General features: G+C 37.9%; 2 protein-coding genes across 6 annotated transcripts in view; one reads left to right on the plus strand and one right to left on the minus strand.

Annotated features, from left to right (window-relative positions):
- Cenpk (centromere protein K) overlaps positions 1 to 3018 on the minus strand; it is a 25520-nt gene extending 22502 nt beyond the window's left edge. For both annotated transcript variants that reach the window (XM_028784100.1, XM_028784097.1), the window contains exon 1: positions 2981 to 3018. The gene's annotated coding sequence lies outside the window, so the exon portion shown is untranslated. The remainder of the gene's footprint in view (positions 1 to 2980) is intronic.
- A 29-nt stretch (positions 3019 to 3047) lies between these two features.
- The window catches only part of Ppwd1 (peptidylprolyl isomerase domain and WD repeat containing 1), a 22531-nt gene continuing 16013 nt past the window's right edge, over positions 3048 to 9565 (plus strand). Inside the window, exons 1-4 of one of the 4 annotated variants that reach the window (XM_028784107.1) lie at positions 3048 to 3374; positions 6945 to 7047; positions 9137 to 9237; positions 9382 to 9502. In XM_028784107.1, the coding sequence (XP_028639940.1) occupies positions 3182 to 3374; positions 6945 to 7047; positions 9137 to 9237; positions 9382 to 9502 (518 nt within the window). In that variant the 5' untranslated portion in view covers positions 3048 to 3181. Of the gene's footprint in view, positions 3375 to 3735; positions 3862 to 6944; positions 7048 to 9136; positions 9238 to 9381; positions 9503 to 9565 lie in introns of those variants that run through there. The other 3 variants (XM_028784111.1, XM_028784113.1, XM_028784117.1) reach the window with 3 other exon arrangements.

The raw sequence follows: 9565 nt of genomic DNA on the forward strand, positions 1-9565 counted from the left end.
AAACTGAATCCTGAGTCATCCAGGAGCCACTGCACTCAGAGCAGCTGACAAGTGGCTGAACTTTGTTAGGGGCTTTGCCAAGGCCCTCGGAACCCAATGATGCCAGACAGAGAACAATGACAGACAAATAAGGAGGTTTTCATCCAAATCAGGCTTGTTAGTCAAAAGATTAATTGGAAATACTGACAGAAGCACAGGTGACTCAAAGACTCAACTGAGAAGTCCTATCTCCAATATGGTGGTTGACTCATAAGCAGATACACACAGAAGAATCCCACCCCTTGCCCAGTCAGACATCTGTGGAGGATGTGGTGGTCAACCTCGTGAAGGAAAAAGTAGGATGGAGAGTGAGGTGCCACAGACACATGCAACTCCTGGAAGAGTCCTGATCCTTCGTACTGCATTAGCGCTAAGATGGCTCCTGGAACACCGGTGAGACAGTGAAAAACGAACTGAGGCCAGGACAGTGGCTGCTTCCCAGGCTACTTCATCCCATCTTCATGGAGTCCTAACAGGTCCTGTTCCTACACACATCTACTACTGCCTGTATCATCCTTACTACCTACCAAAAACCGTGTGCAGCTGAGGCAGGAGGTGGCGACTGGAATCTCATGGTGCATGCATGTGCATGGGAGGCCCAGATGACGTGTGGGTACCAGCTCTCTTCCTCCACTGTGTGAACCCCAAGCATAGAACTCAGATCATCAGATTCTCCAAAATGATTTTCTGTGTCAGTCCCAAGGATCTGATTTTACATGAGTAGGCACCGCTAAGAGATGAAGGGAAGTTCTAAGGCTGCTCCAAGAGACAGTATGTGTCTCTATCCCTGTGGCCATAATACAGACAGCCAGGGAGAGTCTGTATGCCCTAGCCTGAACAGTTGCACAGCATGGCTTCTGCCGGACTCTTAACTGGTCAACTAGTCAATATGATTTGGCCCAGCTTCAAAGAAAGATGCCACAAAATTCTCTTCATGGGAGAATGGTCAAGGAAGTTGCAGAAATAGTTTAAGATTGCCTGTACTTCTTGCTCTGCTGTCTACATTCAGTGGCTTATGTAATAATTACTCATCATTTTTCCCCACTCCCATGATCCCCTTTAAATGTATGAAAATTTAAGATTTCAGCTGTAAGTATTGTACCTGGTTCTTATGTGTTCTTGTATGAGGCCTAAATGTTTCCTGCTGTTCTGTGCTACTCTATCTACTTCCTGTTTGGTTAACATTTTATTTCCTGTGCTCTGTCAAAGTCTTGGTCAAAGTTGTAAACTTTCATTATGACGTAGGAACTATGTTCTATATTCAAATCTGCCAGAAGTCTTGGGCAAGAGTAGGAGTATAATAACTATTAAATGTAATACAGGAAATGAAAAAAAAAAAAAAAAAGAAACAGAACTACCATAGGATCCAGAAATTCCACTATTAAATATATATACAAAGGAAACTAGCATGTTGAAAAGATTTTTACAATCCTGTTTACATTATTCACATCATTCACAATAGCCCAGATATGTAATCAACTAAGTGTCCACTAAGTGAAGAATGGATTTAAATTTTAAAAAGTTCCATTGTAATAGGCGAGTCAGTAGAATAACAAGAGTGTAAAATTCAGGTAGGTGAGTAGATGTATTGGTAGGAGCTTGTGGAAGTTGTGTTTGAATTATTTCTTCCAACTAAGTCAAATGGTAACTATGGTGATTCATTGTGAATAAGTAACAAGAGAAGGAATCTGAATTTTAATAGCAGATATAGCCAGGTGTTTTAACCCAGGCCTTTAATTCCAGCACTTGAGAGATAGAAGCAGAGGCAGGTGGATCTCTGTCCTTTCAAGGACAGCAAGGACATAAAAGAAAAATCATGTCTCAAAAGGGGTCAGGGTTCAGAAAAAATGGCTCATCGCATAAAGGCTAAGGTTTACAACCAAAAATTTAAGTGTAGAGGGGGAAAGGTGTACAGAATGGTTTTTGTTTTGTTTTGGTCTTTAAGAGAACTCAAAGAATATAAAGCAACTAACTTTGGATAGTAGCACACTTTAAATTAGTAATTAATTAGCCCAATTCAAGCGATAAAAGATAGCATATTAAGGAATATAGACATCCAGGAGTAATGAAAAGTGCCACAAGGTTACTAGATGTCTGCTGTAAAGAACAGAAGACGATAGTGTATCATGAGATTTACAGTTAGATAATTTTAAGGATATAGACAGAGAGGATCTGTAGGTTACAACGTAGATGCAAATCAGAATAAACACCACCCCAACGTATTTTTTACTCATGGAATTTTTAAGTTTTAAATTGCTTAACCAGTAAGCTACGAACGGAGAAGTTGTACACGATACAACTTTGTTGTTGGAATAGATACAACACGATAATACGCTCCTATATTAAAGGAGTCAATAATGTAAAGACATCAATTCTCCCCAAATTGACCTATTTTATCTTAATTAAAACCTTAAAGACGACAAAAATTATGTCGCACTTGATGAGGAAACTCTAAAACCTATACAAAAAAATCCAGAAATAGCCAAGACTCATTGTATATAACTATGCTAATCGTTAGACGTAGAATTGGCTCGTGAACAGGCAAGTGGAAACACGGGACACAATACATACCCACTTCATGATTTTCTAGCGTCACATACACACACATTCCAAGTCAAAAAGAATGTTCTAATAATGGGAGCCCACCTTATAAATTATAGTAATTTCAATATATAGTTTAGCTGATCGAAATCTACTTCATTCTTTTTAACAAAAAATTCCTTCCAACCCCCCACCTCTGCTTTTTCTGGAAAAACCAGGTAGGTTCTAGAATGGCATTGGCCCGGGAGGCCGAGAAGGGCGAGGCCTCCAGTTCATAGGGCGTAAACGTCCGACTTGGCGGTGGCTGGGTCCCCCAAACCCGCGAGCTGCCATCCTTCTTGACAGAAAATTTAACCTTACGGGGGCCCTGTTTAGCCATCCAGAGCTGGTTTCAACTCACCTCAGTCCTCCGGTCTCCCCAGCGATCTCGTCAACACAGCCAAGCCGCGCTGTTTACGCGCGCTGATTACTGATTGGACGAGCTGCGCCCACCGTAGCCAATCAGGAAACGCTTCCGGCAGCTGACAGCGAAAGGCTGCGCCGCGGCTCGGGAAGGCCCAGTTCACTCGGTTGTCGCTTCTCTTCTGACGCCTCAGACGACATGGCGGCAGAGAGTGGTAGCGACTCGCAGCTGAGGAGAAGAAGGCGCCTGGACCCAGAGGGATCAGAGAAAACGGAACTTAGTGAGCGAGAACCAGCACTGGCAGTGGCGGGGAGCGAAGAAAATGACGAGAATGAAGAGCGCTGGGTCGGGCCTTTACCGGTAGAGGCAACACTTGCCAAGAAGAGGAAAGGTAGCTGCGGAGAGCCCGAGAGCAAGCTCGACGGCCACTCGGCGGAGTGGGAGGGTTGATTTCAAGCACGCCCGCAGGCAGGAGTGAGATTGATGGTTTGTGCGCTTAGAACGGACGGTCTTTATCGCATTTCTTCCCTAAATAGTGAATTGGTGTTAGTATGATGTGTTTTCAAAAAAATATAACACTGTTGATCCCTGACTATTAGAGATGCTACAAACTAGTACTTGTCTGTATTTCTGTGTTAGGGTGCTTTTATTGACCTCGTACCTGCCATGTGAAGTTGGAATTCCTAATATTGATTGAGCAGGTGTGGAAAGGAGCTCTCAGAATCACAACGACTTAAATTTTCAACCTTGATTCGTCTAGTAATGAATTTTCAAACACAGGGAAAGTTGCTTAAGCTAGCTGGATTTGAAGCCATACTCGAGATGAAATAGAAATATTTTGCCACTAGCGTGGAATAACAAAATTTTATGTGTTAAAGGTTGGTAAAGAAATAACATCTACTGTTTTAAAGGCTTTTCTAGAAATTTTTTCGTAAATGTCTCAGACAGGTGTGTGTGTGGGCACCCTCTAATCTCAATTCTAACTGTAACTACAAAACCTTTTATTTTTAGAACATGGATTATGAGGCTTTTTGTCTCTCTTTACTACCCCAAACAGGACTCCCGATTCTGTCCATTCTCAAAAACCCTACCTTGTCCTTGAGGATGGCTGGCTCCTCTACTTTACTGTTGAGCTACTGTGAAGTGTCTCTATCTGGAGTAGTTTCTCTCCTTTAACCATCCTAGCTTTTTAACAGGTCTAGGTTTTAGGTGCAGTGCTTTTTGAACATTGTATAGTGACACCCTTCTTCTTACTACAGCTTCTTACTTTTTCTGCACTGTCGTGCTTTTGCCTTCATGGAGCTTAACTACTTTTTGTAATTGTATATTTATTTAGTCATGTGACTGTGAACACTACTAGACTAAGCATGTAAGAACAAGAATCATGCACGTTCTGCTCCAACCCTTGAAACAGTGTTTTGCATACAAATTTAATGAATATTTTGTAACATTTGTGCCATTATTATTCACTTAAATATTACTACAAGTACTGCTTAAATGGAAGGAATGGGGATAACTTAGGAAGGAAAAAACAAACAAAAATTTAAAAAACCCAAACATTGAAATGCTGACATAGGAAACGAGTGTCTTATAAACAATACAATTGGGACAGAAATAGGTATGTCATGTGAAAAATCTTTACCCTTAGCCAGATGTTTTATTAAGCCAGCCAATGGACTATGAGTTTGAGAGGGGGAAAAAAAAAAACCTGAAACTACATACAAAAGAATTGTTACAAAAATATCATGCAAAACTTTATCTAAAATGACAAGTATTTAGTAAAATTTTTGGAAATGGAGTCAAGATTAGACTTTTGTGTGTACACTTTCATAATGATATATGGTTGTTTGACAGTACATTAAATTAAGCTATTTCTTTAAACAGTACTATCAGGATTATTATTTTATAATAATAACCCTATTATTATAATAAAACCCTGTTATTATTTTATGTACAGGAGTGTCGTTTGCCCAAGGAGTCCAGAACAGGGCATCACTGGAGCTAGAGTTACAGATGGAAGAGCAGCCAGTACTCTTAACCTCTGAGCCTTCTATCTGGCCCAAATTAAGCTGTATTTAATATTTTATCTGCTATTATTGTGTGTTGGTGGGACCAGAGAGACGGGAATACATGACTTAGTACCAGAGTGGAGGCCAGAGGTCAACCTTGTAGAGTTGGTTCTCTGCATCTACCTTTGTATAGCTTCCAAGGATTGAACTCAGGTTGCCTGAGGCAAGCATCTTTACTCTGCGAGCCATCTTGCCTGTCTTAAAATAAACTATTTCTTAAGGAAAATAATTATGTCTTTCTTTTCTTTATGTGCATGTTCCCTTGAGTATATTCAAATGAATTAGCAGACAACAAAACATTTGTTGCCGAAAATTCCAAAAAACAACGGCATTAAAAAGATAATGGAGCCGGGCGTTGGTGGCGCACGCCTTTAATCCCAGCACTTGGGAGGCAGAGGCAGGCGGATTTCTGAGTTCGAGGCCAGCCTGGTCTACAGAGTGAGTTCCAGGACAGCCAGGACTACACAGAGAAACCCTGTCTCGAAAAAAAAAAAAAAAAAACCAAAAAAAAAAAAAAAAAAAAAAAGATAATGGAGTACCACTTTTATGAAAGTGCCAAAATAAGCAGCCCAGGCAAGATTGGTGTAAGCTCTGAGTATTCCTAGGCACTTCCTGCCCTAACAGTGTATAGCCCTCATTTTCATTGTCTCGACTTCTTAGAATTAGTATTGTAATTCTAATTAATAACCCAGCTCCAAGCTGAGAACTAAAGAACTTTTTTTTTTTTTTAAAGATTTATTTATTTATTATTTGTAAGTACACTGTCGCTGTCTTCAGACACCCATATGAGGGCATCAGATCTCATTGCAGATGGTTGTGAGCCACCATGTGGTTGCTGGGATTTGAACTCATGACCTCTAGAAGAGCAGTCAGTGCTCTTAACCGCTGAGCCATCTCACCAGCCCACTAAAGAACTTTTTAACTTAAACTTTTTAAGAATGTATTTTTTTTTTTTTTTTTTAGTTACCACAAAACACTAGTCCTATGCCTTAATATATAGTTACTACAAGAACCCAAGAAAGGCCATTTAAGCAAATGTTAGTAGGCACACATAAGAATGGAGATTCTGTTACTCAGAAAAATTCATGAAAAAGCAGTTTGCCATACATAGTTTTGAGTGTGCCATATAGTAGTAACAAGAACCTAACAGTTTGTCATGCATAATTTGCCAGCTTTATATAGGCATGTTTGATCTTTTTTTTGTAAACAATTCCTTTCTAAAAAATTGATTTTACTAGTAAAATTGATCATTGCTCATCATAAAATTAAGATTTTTTTTTTGATGTTCATCAGTTTTCCATTTTTCCAGGTGTTATATTCTTAGAAAACTATCTGAAAGGCATTCAACTCGATGTGCTAGGATTTTCTCAGGTCTGCACATCTAAGTGCTTCATTTGTTTTCATATTTCAGTTCTTTATAGTGACGCTTTAATAGAAGAATAGTGTCTTTACACATACATCTTACAAATAGCTGTCATCTTTTTTGTTAAATTAATATTTAATACTGGTTTCTATATGGCTATAGAGATTGTTATTTTCATAAAGCTTTAGATTTCTTTGAACATTCATATTAAGCCAGCACCATTCACAATTATCAAAACCTTTGAAACAGGAGCTAGAAGTATAGTTCCATTGTTAGAAGCACTTGCTGATCCTCCAGAAGACCTAAATTTGATTCCCAAGACCCATATGAGACAGCTCATAAACCAGCTATAATTCTAGTTCAGATCTATTCAACATCCTCTTTTGGCCTCATTGGGTACCTGTACACACCTGGTATACACCGGTATAGACATAAAGTCTTTGAAACAGTAGATAATATAAATGTTTAGAAAATTTCAAATTATCAGGTTAATTTCATTCATTAAAAATACTTTTTACACCTCTCCCAGTTCTAGAGTTCGAAAGAGTCTATCTTGATAATCTTCCCAGTGCATCCATGTATGAGCGCAGTTACATGCACAGAGATGTTATCACACATGTGGTATGCACCAAGTAAGTGTATTGTACTTTGATTTTACTATTTTAATTTTATCTTATATGTATGAGTGTTTTGCATATGCACCACCTGTATGCCTGGTACCTACAGAAGCCAGAAGAGTATACTGGCCCCAAATCAGCATTACAGACCTTTGTGAACTGCCATGTAGGTGCTAGGAATTAAACTTAGGTCCTCTGAAACTGCAGCCAGTCGTCTTAACTACTGAGCTGCCTCTCCAGCCCCAAGTATATATCATAGTATACATTCTCAGAAAAAAAAAAATCTAAAGCCTAATTATGAGTGGAATTACAGAAGTAATTTGGGGATTTCATAGATTTAATTCTGCAAGTTCTATAATAACTGAACAAAGCTCTGCATGTTTTTTTATTAAAAAATAAAATCTTGTCAGATAGAACACTCTAGTATTGTACATTTGGTGATAAAAATCAGTAACGGCTGAACCATGTTATCAGAGCTTTCCTAGGAAGAAGATGTATTAAGACAGGAATGATAATAAGTTGACTGCTTTGGTGTTTATAGAGAAGATAATGGTAACTCAGACCTGGAATTATCAGAGGACCTTCAAATAGATGTATAGGAAATTTTAAAGAATGGTAATAACAGTAAAAATGGTCCCCTGATTTTTTAGCTCATGATATGTATGGATCCTATTTGAGATATATTTCATTAATTATCTCACTTAATAGTTTAAGAGTCTTAAAATTTTCATTTTATATGTGAGAAAACTGTAATAGAGTAAGGGGCAGAAGAAGCTAAAGAAAAAAATTAATATGCTAAATTCTAGCTTTCTGTTCCTTATTTGGATTTTCAACCTGTGAGCAAGAGTAACATCAAATTCCTATTTTAAAAAGGAACACGTTGGCCATACTAAATTGAATGCATTCAAATAGGACAAAAATAGGAACAGGGAAAACGGGCGGCTGCTGTAGAACTGTGGATGAGCTTTGATTGGGGCTTAGATGATATAGACAGTGACTATCAAAGCTGGAGGAATACTTTAGAAGAGTCTACTCTTGAGCTCTTAAAACAAACTGCATTTCAATATAAATCTTTAATAGTATAAGAATAGGAAGATTCTGACCAAATGCAGTTCAAACTTGTTAGTGTATAAAGGAACTTGTTGATACTAGTACTGCTTTTCTAACCTAAGCTGGGGAGTTTAACAAAAAGTTGTTTTGTTGTTGTTGTTTTTGTTTGTTTACTTTTTAGTGTGTGTCTCTGTGATTTTTGTGGTTAAGTAAATCTAAAGCTATTCACCATGTATGGATGTGGTGTAGTGTGAATAAATGTAGTTGTCAAAGTTCTAATATATGTAAAATACTTAGTATATATGCACTGTGCTGAATGAGTGATTTCAGGTTTTATATGTGTGTCAGAAAAATTCTGTTTAAATCTTTTTGATTCTTAACTAAAATACATCAAATAAGATATGAAACAAATTTCTGTTAGACTTCTTTATATGTGGAAGTAGCTTGGGTGTTTATGATCTTCTGAAAGGTAGAACATTTTCTTTTTAAAAGACTGTCTTCAGGGTAGTTTTAGCAATGAATACTGAAGTCTAATGATTCCAGTGGAGATCATTAGGACGTTTGTGCATTTTTGTTTTGAGATAAGACCTCCCTTCTTAAGTTGTGAAAGCTGGCTTTGCGCCCTCTCTATGGCCTGGGTGACCTTCCTGCTCAGCCACCTAAATAGCTAGGTTTACACTACCAGGCCCAACTCCTTATTTGTTTATTTAACAGTAAATCCTTTTTCAACTCTAAACCTACCTCTTGGAGTTCATATTAGTTGCTAGTATTCCTACAATGATCTGTATAACGGAAAATTTAAAAACAAAGTCAAAACAATGAAAGCCTAAACAAGATGTGGTAGGATACACCTATAATCCCAGCTCTACAGAGACAAGGGTAGGCAGGAGGATCACAAATTCAAAACTAGTTAGCTTATACTATATAGTGAGAACTTGTCTTAAAAAACAAAAAAGCCTATTATTGAAGTAGTCAAATGCCATCAGTCAATGTTTGCTATGGTCTTACTCAGCTCTATCTTGGAAATTAACTTTAAATTTTTTTATGTATACAGAACAGATTTTATTATCACCGCCAGTCATGATGGGCATGTTAAATTTTGGAAAAAAATAGAAGAAGGAATTGAGTTCGTTAAACATTTTCGTAGTCACCTTGGTAAGAGCTTTATAATTTTTGTAGCTCCTGTTTAAGCTGTACTGTTTAAAAATTCCTTTAAAATATGGTGCTGTTTTCCTTTCAGTTGTGGATCTTTATTTTATTGTATTTACCAGAATGCTTTAATTTTATTTTTTAAAATAGGAATTATTGAGAGTATTGCAGTTAGCTCTGAGGGAGCATTGTTCTGTTCTGTTGGTGATGATAAAGCAATGAAGGTGTTTGATGTAGTGAACTTTGACATGATCAATATGCTGAAGCTTGGGTAAGTTTCCTATAAAGCCTCTCTCTCTCTCTCTCTCTCTCTCTCTCTCTCTCTCTCTCTCTC

Source organism: Grammomys surdaster, unplaced genomic scaffold, assembly GCF_004785775.1.
Source record: "Grammomys surdaster isolate TR1022 unplaced genomic scaffold, NIH_TR_1.0 99, whole genome shotgun sequence".
Lineage (NCBI taxonomy): Eukaryota > Metazoa > Chordata > Mammalia > Rodentia > Muridae > Grammomys > Grammomys surdaster.